General features: G+C 48.9%; 1 protein-coding gene across 7 annotated transcripts in view; it reads left to right on the forward strand.

The window, feature by feature from the left end:
* Window positions 1-13812, forward strand: part of tle2a (TLE family member 2, transcriptional corepressor a) — a 72644-nt gene extending 58832 nt beyond the window's left edge. For all 7 annotated transcript variants that reach the window (XM_056277998.1, XM_056277999.1, XM_056278000.1 and 4 more), the window contains 11 exons: window positions 248-292; window positions 592-750; window positions 3025-3151; window positions 4367-4569; window positions 5168-5247; window positions 6397-6646; window positions 9008-9255; window positions 9881-10028; window positions 10790-10940; window positions 11209-11285; window positions 12448-13812. In XM_056277998.1, coding sequence (XP_056133973.1) covers window positions 248-292; window positions 592-750; window positions 3025-3151; window positions 4367-4569; window positions 5168-5247; window positions 6397-6646; window positions 9008-9255; window positions 9881-10028; window positions 10790-10940; window positions 11209-11285; window positions 12448-12555 — 1596 coding nt within the window. In that variant the 3' untranslated portion in view covers window positions 12556-13812. The remainder of the gene's footprint in view (window positions 1-247; window positions 293-591; window positions 751-3024; window positions 3152-4366; window positions 4570-5167; window positions 5248-6396; window positions 6647-9007; window positions 9256-9880; window positions 10029-10789; window positions 10941-11208; window positions 11286-12447) is intronic.
* Window positions 13813-14060: the final 248 nt, after the last annotated feature.

Genomic DNA, 14060 nt, shown 5'->3' on the forward strand with positions numbered 1-14060 from the left:
CCCTCTCTCTCTCTCCCGCTCCCTCTCTCTCCCTCCCTCTCTGTCTCTCTCTCCCTCTCCCTCTCTCTCTCTCTGTCTCTCTCTCCCTCTCCCCCTCTCTCTCTCCCTCTCTCTCTCTCTCCCCCTCTCTGTCTCTCTTTCCCTCTCTCTCTCCCGCTCCCTCTCTCTCCCTCCCTCTCTGTCTCTCTCTCCCTCTCTCTCGCCCCCCCCCCCTCTCTCTCTCTCTCTCTCTCTCTCTCTCTCTCAGGGCAGCGATGCAGATAAGAGTGATGATAATTTGGTGGTAGATGAGGTGAGTATGAGGCCACTGACCTTTGTTCACCTCACTTTGCCGCTTCCATCTGCATGCATCATGTAAACACAGCCAGCAGGCTGTGACAAATAACAACACACACACACACACACCTCTTGCCTCTCTGTCTGCCCCCGACACATGTACAGTTATAACACTCATCTATCCCATAATGAAGCCATGACAAATGGTTATTCAGAGACTACGTTACTTTAAACCGCTCCATTAAAACACGTATGGAGAACTTGTGTTGTGTCCCAAGACGCACACGTTTTACACAACTTATTCTGCCATCCCAGGACCCATCGTCTCCGCGCAGCGTACAGTCCTACTCATCCAGGGAGAACGGCCTGGACAAGATGCCCCCATCCCGTAAGGAGGGGCCCCCACAGGCCAGCCCCACCTCCCTGGCTTCTTCCAGCAGCGCCTCCCCCTCACGTAGTAAAGAGCCGCTGCAGGTGACACACACACACACACACACACACACACACACACACACACACACTCACTCACTCACTCACTCAATTCAATTCAGTGATGCTTTATTGGCATGACTGCATTAATTACAATGTTGCCAAAGCAAAACAGGTCAACAGAGTAGTAAATAAACAAACAAATAAACAAGCAAACAAAAAAACAACAACAAAAATACATAGAGCTGGCAGAAACATACACCAGCACTTGAACAGTAACTGACAGTGTTTTGGTCACTCACTGATCCTTAGGCTATGGCATTGTGACACATATGGTGCCGCAAGGTGTGACCTTTGATCCTCCTAAAATAAGTGGCCATTGTTCTTTCTCATCCAGGAGTACAACATTTGGAATCTGGTTTTCAAATGTCCACTGGTATCTTTTTCTTATGTTCCGGAATTTCTCACAATTTAGCAGGAAGTGCATCTCCGTCTCCACCTCACCTGCCGTACAGCGACCACATATTCTTTGCTGTTTTGGTAGCCAAGGTGTTGTGTGTGTCTGCCCTTTATAGTGGCGAGACTGTGGTCAGTAGGCCTGTACTTGGTAAGGATGTGTCTCTGCTGACTGTCTCTGACAGTGGACAGGCAGTCAGCCAGTCTGTATTCTCTCTTTAGGGCCCAGTAACATATTTTATATTTTAATAACAGAAGTAATCTGTTAATATTTATTATCAATGGCAAACGACCTGATTCTGCCCTGCATGCATCTGTTGGTGTTTTTCTTTGTACGCTTAGCAGTGTTCAACAGAATTCTGCATGCAGGGCTTCTATTGGATGTTTGTCCCATCTAGCATAGTCTTGCTGACTAAGTGGACCCCATACTTCACGTCCATATACTGCAATGGGCAGGAGGACACTGTCAAAGATGTTGGACCAGATTTTATTTGGGATGTCTGTTTTATAGAATTTTCTTTTTATTGCATAGAAAGCTCTTCAGGCTTTCTCTTGAGTGCATTCACTGCCAGACCAAAGCTTCCAGAGGCACTGACCCTCACTCCCACTGACCCTCAGTCCCGCTGACCCTCAGTCCCACTGACCCTCGGTCCCACTGACCCTCAGCCCTGCTGACCCTCAGTCCCACTGACCCTCAGTCCCACTGATCCTCAGCCCCACTGACCCTCGGCCCCACTGACCCTCAGTCCCACTGACCCTCAGTCCCAGGTCATCATAGTTTAACATGTGCTCTAGGGCGGTGTTACCTAGAATAAATAGGTGTCTACTTTCCTGACATCTGGGCTTCTTCTGCAAGATCATAATTTTTGTCTTTTTTAAGTTTACTGCCGGGGCCCAGTTCTGACAGTATTCCCCCAGCAGATCCAGATGCTGCTGTACACTCCCTCACTCTCATATACACACACACACACACACACACTCTCTTTCATGCAATACCGTATATAAATATTCATGCACAATTTGTTTGCATGTGTGAACCTGTAAACACATTCGCTGTGCGACTACTAAAAGCTTGATAACAGAAGTAAAAGATGGACACGCTGCGAGAGTCCTGCAGCTCCGCCGGAACCGGTGTGTCAGCTGTGTTTTACCCTCTCGGTCCGGGGCAGTACAGCACCAGACTGGGGGAGACGGCAGCACTGCTATGGGCAATGGAAAGGCCTTTTTATAGATGATATTTTCTTCCTCACACACTCAGTCAAAGCTGCTGACATCCCAGCAGCCTCTCTGGTCTCATCAGCCTCCACTTTCCCCTCCCCACAGCCTCCGGTTTTAAAGAGCGCGTTGCCGCATGCACGGAGGTTTGATACTCTGCACACGGCTTTGCTGAGTGCTCCGCTGTCAGTTTCCCTGTTTTACTTGCGCGCTAGCACGCCTGCTATTTCTTCCGCCCCCTCTGCTAAGCCGGGGAGGGCTGCAGACCACCACATGCCTCCTCCCATACATGTGGAGTCGCCAGCCACTTCCTTTCACCTGACAGTGAGGAGTTTCACCAGGGGGATGTAGCGCGTGGGAGGATCACACTATCCCCCCCCCCCCCCAAACAGGCGCCCCGACCGACCAGAGGAGGCACTAGTGCAGCGACCAGGACACATACCCACATCCGGCTTCCCACCCGCAGACACGGCCAGTTGTGTCTGCAGGGACGCCCGACCAAGCCGGAGGTAACACAGGGATTCGAACCGGCGATCCTCGTGTTGGTAGGCAACGGAATAGACCGCCACGCCACCCGGACGCCCCTTCTTTTTCTTCTCTGTTTTAATGCTCCTCTCTTCTCCCTCTCTTGTCTATAATTGTTTGCAGAGGGAGAAATCCAGTACCCCGGGTATGAAGCCAGGGACCCCCATGTCTCAGGAGTCCAACACCCCAGGACCCAGCGGACCCCCACAGTTCCGCCCCGTCCCCGGCAAACCCGGCGTGGACCCCCTGGGTAAAATCTTTCCACTTTAAGTTAAACGTATTTAGATATCAAAACGGAGCCGGAGCTCTGACCTACATACGGCGCGGTGCTGATGTGAGTTGGTAGATATGGTGTCACATCCTGACAAACCAAGATTGATTTTTTTTTAACTAATCCTGTTCAAGAGACAAAAGACGATCAGTATTTTTTAGTTCCCAATTAAGGGACAAGAGTTTTCACGTCACACAGGGGAACGCCTTCAAACACAAAGCTGCACTTTTTGATGAAGGCTTTTTAATGGTCTTTGACTCTGCAGTGGCCGCCTGGGTGTCGGTCCTCCAGTGGGTAGTGAGGGGGCAAGCCTCCAAAATTCTCCCACCAGCCGACTGGCCTCGATCCGGACTCAATAAGTGGCTGTGGGAGAAAAATGTTAGCTGCTTCCCACTTTTTAAATGGAAAGATTAGGAGAGGTGACAGACTGTGACTGTGAGCTGGTTCGTAATGAGCTCCGATCTATTCTAAAGGCTAGCTTGTTCCGCTTCACCCTCTCTCTCTTGCTCTCTCGCTCTCGCTCTCTCTCTCGCTCACTCTTACTCTCTCTCTCTCGCTTACTCTCGCTCTCACTTTCTCTCTCTCGCTCACTCTCTCTCTCTCTCCCGCTCTCGCTCTTTCTCTCTCTCTCGCTCACTCTCACTCTCTCTCTCTTGCTCTCGCTCACTCTCTCACTTGCTCACACTCTCTCAAATGCACACACAAACGTGTGTGTGTGTGTGTGTGTGTGTGTGTGTGTGTCTGCACGCACCTGCATGAACACACTCACGCTTAATGTGTAAACATACATACGCACACATTAACATTCACACTCACATTCCTCGGCTGCAGGGATGTGTTTTGGCCAGCAGGGCGCAGTAGTGCTCTGGTGCTGCAGATGGCCACGATGACAACAGAGGTAGTTCCGTCGGCATCCTGTGCACAGCTGTCAGTCACAGCTGCCTCGGGGGCAGACAGACTGTACGAAGGAACCCACCCCAGCCAGCAATGTGCTGACTTACTCTGTGGGCTACCTGGGAAGTAGAGGAGCCTTCATAGCGACGGGGCATTCCCCTGTAATACGCTGTGGTTTGTTCACTTTAAAAGCATCCTAACCATTGTTCCCTTCTCGCTTTCCTCTACTTCTTCTCTTCCATTTCCTCTCCTGTCCACCTCCGTCATCTCTTCCCCCCCCCCCCCCCACTTCCTCTCTAGCTCTGGGTCTCAGAAACCCCCTCACAGTTCAAGGAGCCTACCCCCCGGGGGCCTTTGGCCTCCCGCCTCCTGGAGTGAACGGTGAGCTGCCCGGGGCGGTGGGCTACGGTCCCGGCCTCCACCTGGTCTCCCCCCAAATGAACGGATCTGCTGCCGCCGCCGCCGCAGCAGCAGCCGCAGCAGGCTATGGCCGATCACCCGTGGTGAGCGAGCTAGCTGGTCCTGTGGAATATCTCCCAATCTAACGGATAGGAAAAGATATTTAAAACATATCTCCATAGAGACAGCCCTATATAATGCCTCCTCATTTAAGAGACAGCGACGTTATCTGTCCATCTGTGAGCTAGCCATATGTAGTATCTCTCCATCTGAGAAACGGTCGTATGTATTTTCTGTCCCTGAAAGATATTCTCGGATGTGGATGTCTCCACCTGCAAATACTTATGCATGATCATATTCAAACACTCCGTATTAAGAGGGGTCTTTACGGTGGGGGGGGGGGGGGCAATGCAAGATCGAAGGTGCCATTTTCCATCCGACCTCGAGCGCCAATGACCTTGTCTTCCGAAAAGTCTTTTTTTTTCCCTTTGATATGATCTTTTACTCTGCGATAATCCATTCTGCACAGTCTGTCGCTCCCTTTTTGCAACAGTCGGTACTCTTGTTATCTCCTACCCCCCCCCCCTCTTCTCTTGCCTACTTTCCCCTGCTCTCTTCTATAAAAGAGAACGATGTTCCCGTGTAACCTTGCTCTCCTCTCAAAGTCTTTCCTCGGTTTGATGTGTCTCGCTTCTCTTTCAGGTGGGCTACGAGTCCCCCCACCCACATATGAGGGTTCCCGGGCTGCCTGCCAGCCTGCAGTCATCCGCCTCAGGAAAACCGTAAGTCTCCGCTTTATGGGGAGCTTTACGCAGTTTGCTTCCTCCATAGAGTTCAACCCGTCGGCCGCAAGCGGAGCCGCTGCTCGGGTTTCGTACCGTGCAAGAAGGGAAGAGTTAAATTAGACGTCAGCCAGCACCGAGAGGCCCAATACATGCAGAGACGTTGTGTTTGGGAGCGTTAAAGTTCCTCCTGAGTAGCGCTTGCTCAGTATTTCACTTAGAAATACAGGGATAAACAGATTTTGTCTATGTGATGGGTATTTTATACTGCCCCTCCGTGTTACCTGAACACCCCGGAAGACTCAGTGTTTTGTTAGGGGAGCATACATGTACAGTTTTCCCTACTTGAGCCTGGACTTGAAGGATGTAAAGGAGGACATGTGGCGTGCTTAGTGGTCCTGCAGAGCTCCTGTCAGAGCCTCGGCATGGGATTATGACTGGGACTAACCGAGCAAATACCAGTACCCATTCATTATATTCAATGAAGCCCACCTTCTTCTTCTCTGTCTGTACCTCTCTCCATCTCTTTATCTCTCATAATCCATAAATATACATGTAATGTATATTTATAAACCATAAATATATGGTGTGTGTGTGTGTGTGTGTGTGTATATATAATATATATATAGTGTGGACTGGTGTATTTTTCTCATCCCTTATAGCTCTCTAGCCAGTCTAAGAAACTTCTTCTTTGGACCTGATCTTTTTTCCAATTAAACCAGATCTTGTTTCCGCACCTGAATATTTCATATATATTTTATTTTATATTTTATTATGTATTATTATATATTTATTATAATGACTGCTGGGATAGGCTCCAGTATCCCGCAACCATGAGAATAGGATAAGCGGTTTGGATAATGGATGGATGGATATTCTATTATATTTATTATATTTAATATGTATATATTATTTAGTATATTTTTTATTATATAGTTAATATATATTATATATATTTTATTGAATATATGTTAAATATTATATATTTTAGAGAATATTATATTTATTATATATTATAATATTATATTTATTTATCTATTATATTTATTATTATACCTTCAACATATATAATATATTTGTTATATCTCCTGATATTTCATTCATCGATTTATTTATTTGTCCGCTTCCTCTGTCCGGTCCTCTCTGCAGTGCCTACTCGTTCCACGTGAGTGCGGACGGCCAGATGCAGCCGGTGCCCTTCCCCCCGGACGCCCTGCTGGGCCCGGGCATCCCGCGTCACGCCCGGCAGATCCACACACTGAACCACGGGGAGGTGGTGTGCGCCGTCACCATCAGCACGTCCACACGCCACGTCTACACTGGAGGCAAGGGTTGCGTCAAGGTGTGGGACATCAGCCAACCTGGCAGCAAGAGCCCCATGGCCCAGCTGGACTGTCTGGTGAGACACTGGGAACACTGGGCAGGCGGTACTGTAAGATGGGATGTGATATACCAGTACACGTGTACTGGGGAACTCTGTGAAAGAGAATTACCATGAAACGTTAAGATTTATCATTTATTCGTTTGTTTCTTTATGCCTGTGTCGCAATGTGGGTCAAACACACCTTAAGGCTACAACCAGCGAGGCTGTCATTTGACGGTTTTGGATTTTCAAAGTTTAATAACTTTGTGGGGGAAAAAATTACACAGACTTGCCGCTCCCTGAATGCCCCTACAATTGCATATATTTGCATTAAAATGAGTTTTAGATCAATTGCACACACAAAAAAGTTGTGATGAGATCTACCTAAAACGACCACTAGCCGTCAAAATGACGGCGCATAATTTGCGCGTCACTGTGTGCGTCATGTCAGTATTTATGACGTGTGTTGGTGGCATCATTTCCTTCGAAGTTCGTTGCTGTGTCCTAGAAACACACTAGCCTAGCGTCCTGCAGTGCAGAGAAATAGTCTAAACTTGATTTTTTATTACGTCCAACATGTCTGGTTACAGACGGCGTTACAGACGCACCATGACTACCACCGAGGCGCTGCAGTATTTACAGGCGTTGGACAGCCGCCATTTTGAATTGTTTGAAAAATCGTATTAAAGTTGTTAAAATGTTAATTTTGGTGTCAGTTTCTTAACAGACATACTCACATATGTAATGCATTAATATTATAGAGTTTAAAAACCGGCCGTCATTTTGACCGCCCCCGGTCGTTTTAGGTAGGCGTGAACTCCCGGTCGTTCTGGTGATGTAAGCGTCAGAAGATAGACATGCTGTCACCAGACACATCATATGTAGAGATCTTGGGCCCCGTTTAGACTGCAGGCAAAACCGATTTGTTTCTCAAATCCGATCTTTAGGACTGACAGTCCAGACTGTTATTTGCAAGTGATCAGATCGGATTTGACTTTGTTCAGACTGCAGCCACATCGTGGACCGATCTGCATTGGTTGCTGTGGTAACGACGTAGGCGTGGGTACGTTGCACGTGTGTTGTGTGACGTAATATGCTGGCGACTTCTGTGCAGACAGACAACAACTAAACACCATGGAGATGTGTCATCTCACCCTTCAGGCACTGTCGAGTCGCGGTGCAGAACTCCTCCGTTGCACCAGACGATATCAGCGACAGAGGAGGCTGGTCTGTACCACAATGCTTTGTGCTGCAGTCACAGCAGCCTTCGCTAGGCAGCGCAAGGTGTGGTGCAACCCGAAAAGTGTTGACTGGTGGGAAAATGGACTGTGGCATCCCCCCAAAGAGCTATGAGACAGTTCGCTTCTTCATCTGTCCAGGGACTATTGTTCTCCATGTTTTAGGTCGTCTTCCTTGTCGTTGCATGTGGGTTTGAACTTCTGCACTCAGAATCTGACGTTAACGTGTGTTGTGTTGTGTCGCGTTGCAAGTGACGTAATGAAATCTGATTTGAGTGGCTAGAGCGCCCAGACTGAGGCACATCTTTAGAAATCTGATTTGAATCAGATATGAAACCACCTCCGAATGTGGCTCAAATCTGATTTGCAAAGATCAGATTCCAATGTGTTTTTTTGCTGTTCAGACTACATAAAGGAAATCAGATTCCAATCTGGATTTGCCAAAAATCGGATTTGATCTGCCAATCTAGACGGGGTATTGGAGACGCCCTGAGCCTCGTGTTTCCGTTTGCCCGTGTTGAGTTACTAGACTCAGTCGTGCGTGCTGTATGCAGGTTGAGTTACTAGAATCAGTTGTGCGTGCTGTATGCAGGTTGAGTTACTAGACTCAGTTGTGCGTGCCGTATGCAGGTTGAGTTACTAGAATCGGCGGCGGTTCCTGGCTGCCCCCTGAATTCGCTACAATGTTGCCTACAATATATTTTAACCCTCGACTCGTGAGTGTTTTGCGTAAATATTTCTGCCTCGAGTGTTTGCAGGACATTTCCACGACAATTCGGAAAGTTGTAAATCTCTCTACATCAGTGTCACACTGACAAACTCAAAACTGCATATTTATCATATATGAGCAAGGGTGGTTCTCACTGACACACACACACACACACACACACACACACACACACACACAAACATCGTGTATGATGAATTACCTTCATATTTGTTGACCAAAAGCTAAATATGACAACTTTTTTATGCTCCTGTGCTTCTGCTGAGGCAGCACATCTTATGTTTAGGCGTAATAGATGACTTATCCCCCGGTGCCATTTGCAGTGCTTTACGATATATATCATTCTGTTTAGAAATATACTTCATTCTATATAGAAATACACAGCCGTCGTTATGGGATATTTATCTTTCTGTTGTTGTTGTGACCAACCAGAACAGAGACAACTACATCCGCTCTTGCAAGCTGCTCCCGGATGGGAGGACATTGATCGTGGGCGGGGAGGCCAGCACGCTGTCAATCTGGGATCTGGCCACGCCCACTCCCCGCATTAAGGCGGAGCTTACGTCGTCTGCCCCCGCCTGCTACGCTCTGGCCATCTCCCCCGACAACAAGGTCTGCTTCTCCTGCTGCAGCGACGGGAACATCGTGGTCTGGGACCTCCACAACCAGACCCTGGTCAGGTGAGAGAGGAGAGGAGCATTCAACAGGAAATGTAGAGGAAATAAATTTGGTTTTGGGAGCTCAAAGATCCGACCCAGGAGTAGAAGGGTGCGGAGAGAGATATGGGGGGGAAGAGATGGCGGATGGGGTGGGGCAAGTAGGTCGAGGGGTGCAGAGAAAGAAGGAAAGGGTGAAGAGAGAGAAGAAGGGAAAGGAATAAAGGGAAGGAGGAGTTATATATGGGGGGAAAAGAAGAGACTGGGTTGTTGCACAACCAGAAACACAGATCAAATGATCAGGGGAGAGGAGTTCAGGTACTGAAAGATGGAGAAAGGAGAAGAGTATGCAAATGAAGAGGTAGTCCACAGTTTGACAGCTCTGGTGAGAGATGGAGTGAGAGAGAGGAGGGGGATGAAGCTAGAGGAATATGATGGGAAACTCAGACCTACATAACTACTGTTCCAAGAAGCAGTACTCGACCGGTGTGCCTCGAATACTCTTCTGTCTTCTTAACGTCGTATGTGGTGAATTTGTGTGGTTGTGCTTTGTAGGGGATATTTTGTGTGTGTGTGTGTGTGTGTGTGTGTGTGTGTGTGTGTGTTTGCGTGTCTGACCGAGGCTCTTTCCCATGTGTCCTCCATGCAGGCAGTTCCAGGGCCACACAGACGGGGCCAGCTGCATCGACATCTCCAACGACGGCACCAAGCTGTGGACGGGGGGGCTGGACAACACAGTCCGCTGCTGGGACCTCCGAGAGGGACGACAGCTCCAGCAACACGACTTCACCTCGCAGGTACACACACACATACATAAAACACACAAGATACAGACTCACACACAAATAAGTCCAGTAGACCAGTAGATGAAGGTCTGCTTACTGGTGGCGAGCTCTAACATTGCTCTCCTCTACTTTTCTTACTTCCTTCCCTCCATCCTCCTGTCTTTCCTTTCCATAATTTCTCTGCTCGAGTTCACATTTTCTTCATTTTATATCCACACCCCCTCCCCTCTCTGCCCCAATCGCTCCACCCACCAACCCACCTTCATCTCTGCCTCCTTATAACTCCTCCTTCCCTTTATTCCTTCCCCTTCTTCTCTCTCTTCACCCTTTCCTTCTTTCTCTGCACCCCTCGACCTACTCGCCCCGCCCCATCCTCCATCTCTTCCCCCATCTCGCCCTCCCATCTCTCCCCTCTCCCGTCTCAACCACTGCCTCCACCCACCAACCACTACCTTCATCCCCACCTCCCTTCCCCTCTTCTCTCTCTCTTCACTTTTCTTCTTTTTCTGCACCCCTTGACCTGCTCGCCCCCACCCCCATCCTCCCATCTCTCCCCCATCTCACCCTCCCATCTCTCCCCTCTCCCGTCTCAACCACTGTTTCCACCCACCAACCACTACCTTCCACCCACCAACCACTACCTTCATCCCCACCTCCCTTCCCCCCTTCTCTCTCTTCACTTTTCTTCTTTCTCTGTACCCCTTGACCTACTCGCCCCATCCTCCCATCTCTCCCCCATCTTGCCCTCCCATCTCTCCCTCTCCCGTCTACAGATCTTCTCTTTGGGTTACTGTCCGACTGGGGAGTGGCTGGCTGTGGGCATGGAGAGCAGTAACGTGGAAGTGCTGCACGTCTCCAAACCTGACAAGTACCAGCTGCACCTACATGAGAGCTGCGTGCTCTCCCTCAAGTTCGCCTACTGCGGTACGTACCGTATGACTGCTGTCTGTCCGTCTGTCTGTCGTTCTCCGACACAGTCGGTAGACCGGAGGGGGGGGGGGATACATCACATTTCCTGCGGGTATTTAATCACAGGGAAGCCGGACAAATCTCTGCATCTCCCCATTTCCCCACAAACTATTTCTACTCCTTGCATTTCCTGTAATCTGCAAAGCAACCGTTCCTCTCCTCCTCCTCCATATGGAGCCGCACCTGTAGCTTATCTGCTGATCTGTGTGCCTCTGCCCTGTAGGTAAATGGTTTGTGAGCACAGGCAAAGATAACCTCCTCAACGCATGGCGGACGCCTTATGGATCCAGCATATTCCAGGTACAGTCCATCTGTTTTGTACAGGATGGACATTTCTTGTATCTGTATGGGTCTTTCCCTGCAGCGAACTCATAAAACGAGTTTTATTGAGGCCGTAAAACATTTCTGCTGTTGTATATTGATTAAAAACAAACAAACAAGTGTCTTGCTGTGTATTGGGATGATGACATATCTTTGTGGGATGTCTCAACAAGAGCCTTGTGTGGACTGAGGGGAATAAAGTTTGCATTTCATTTGCACTGGGCGGCACGGTGGCGCAGGGGTTAGTGCTGTCGCCTCACAGCAAGAAGATCCTGGGTTTGAGCCTCGGGGTCGTCCACCCTTGGGGGTCATCCCAGGTCATACTCTGTGTGGAATTTGCATGTTCTCCCCGTGTCTGTATGGGTTTTCTCCGGGTGCTCCGGTTTCCCCCACCATCAAAAAGACATGCGTGTTGGGCATCTGGGTAGCGTAGCGGTCTATTCCATTGCCTACCAAGTTGCCTCCGGCTTGGTCGGGCGTCCCTACACACACAGTTGCCCGTGTCTTCGGGTGGGAAGCCGGATGTGGGTATGTGTCGTGGTCGCTGCACTAGCGCCTCATCTGGTCTGTCGGGGCGCCTGTTCGAGGGGGAGGGGGAGCTGGGGGAATAGCGTGATCCTCCCATGCGCTACGTCCCCCCGGTGAAACTCCTCACTGTCAGGTGAAAAGAAGCGGCTGGCGACTCCACATGTATGGGAGGAGGCATGTGGTAATCTGCAGCCCTCCCCGGATCGGCAGAGGGGGTGGAGCAGCGACCGAGACGGCTCGGAAGAGTGGGGTATTTGGTCGGGTACAATTGGGGAGAAAGGGGGGGGGGGTGAAGACTTGCATTTTAGGGTTTATACTCCCGGTTGTGCCCCTGACCGAGGCAACAGGAAGAAATAATGGAGTTGGTTGCCGGGTGCTGCATGGCGGCTGCTCCCTGCTCCCTAGCTACACAGAGAATAATTTCCCTACGGGGATCAATAAAGTATCTCAAAATCCAAAAAAAAATATATGTCAATGTTTATAACACCTAATACATGATTTATCAACCGGTCCCTATGGCTGAATAATGTCTGTTTCATCTCTATATCACCAAGTCCTTCTGCGCCGGTTGGCAGGAGGGGCTAACACGGCTTCTCCCTTTTTGTTCAACTAGTCCAAGGAGTCCTCATCGGTTCTCAGCTGTGACATCTCCCCCGACGACCAATTCATCGTGACTGGCTCCGGGGACAAGAAGGCCACAGTCTACGAAGTTATCTACTGACAAGAATGCTGATTGGTCTGAAAAAAAATCAATAATAATCAGGGGCGGGGCTACGACACCCCCCCTCCCCTCCCCCCCGGACCAATGACTGTACAGAGAGTCGGTGGCATGGAAACGAGACACTCACTTGTACTTTGTTGTTTTGTTTACGGTTGTGAAAGGGGTGAAAGAGAGAGAGAGAGAGAGAGAGAGAGAGAGAGAGAGAGAGAGAGAGAGAGAGAGAGAGAGAGAGGCAAGGGGCACAAAGTCACATCTCTGGAAGAACCGAACATTGAACTGTTTTTAATGCTCTGAGAACGCTGGTTAGTCTATAGCTGCGCAAATGTGGGATTCCTCCAAAGAACTGTTTTGATCTTTTATTTTGGTTTATTTTTTGTTTGTTTATGTTTCGTTTTTGTCTTAATTTTTTCCTCCTTTTTTTAACAAAATAAAACCTCTGTAGTGGACAAGAAATTAGCAGAAAGATTCTTATTTTTTTAGACTTTAAATTTTGTGTCAAGTAGTTGGAGCGTGTGAAGCGGAGAAAGGGAAGGGGGGGGGCAGAGATGGCGTGGAGGGGGGCGAAGGGAGGCCGGAAACTCGGACCGAGAGATGGGCAGCCATGTTTTTGTGCGCCGTACGGAGTCCCGTCCTGGTGTGGCTGGTCGCATCTCAGCGTGGTGCAGCCTGGGTCCTCCTCCCCCGGGGCCTCGCCCTCAGGTGGAAGGAGGCGGATGGCAGGATGGCGTACTGGCCAGCCCTGACTACTGTTGTGTTTTTATTTTCCTGGTTAGATTTCAGCGGCAACATGATTGTATTATCTCTGGTACATAAATAAATAAGTCTTTATGGACAGGATGAGGGGAAACAAAGGGTCGGGCTTTTACCCAAATGCATTTTGACAAAGGTGCAAAGTTTATCTTTGCTCCATTCTCTTACATTAGATACCAAGGATGTCTTCTTGAATTGCCTTTTGGGGATCCTTGCCCCGCACACAACACTACTACTACTACTACTACTATTACTACTACTACTAGTACTACCCTAGGGCATAAAACGCAACCCGACTCCATAAGCACTCATATAACAGGTACAATCTGGTTCCAGGCGAAGTGGCTACTACTCTTGACTCATTAACATTCGACGTTAAATGTGTTTTTCTATCGTATTTGTTAGGACACATAGGCAGACAGGTATTTTCACAACTGCATCGTGAACCTTGACCTTGCTCTATATGGACATGTAAATAAAGTTCTCTAAAGGCAAACGAGGATGTCATTTGTGACTTGGATTGTGCTTGAATAAACAGGTGGGTGCATTTGGGAAGTGTCAAAATTCTTAAAGGCTGGTGCATTTTATCTCAATACAATGACCATCTGCTGTATCAGCAACCTTTCCACAGAGAGGAACTGATGAAACCGACCTAGCTGCTCCACAGCGGCGTCATCTTAGCCTTGCAAGGGCTAACTTGATGTTGGGGGGGGGGGGTCAAAAGAAAGGCTTTCTTAGATATTTAAGAAGTCTAA

This window comes from Lampris incognitus, chromosome 3 (genome assembly GCF_029633865.1).
Source record: "Lampris incognitus isolate fLamInc1 chromosome 3, fLamInc1.hap2, whole genome shotgun sequence".
Lineage (NCBI taxonomy): Eukaryota > Metazoa > Chordata > Actinopteri > Lampriformes > Lampridae > Lampris > Lampris incognitus.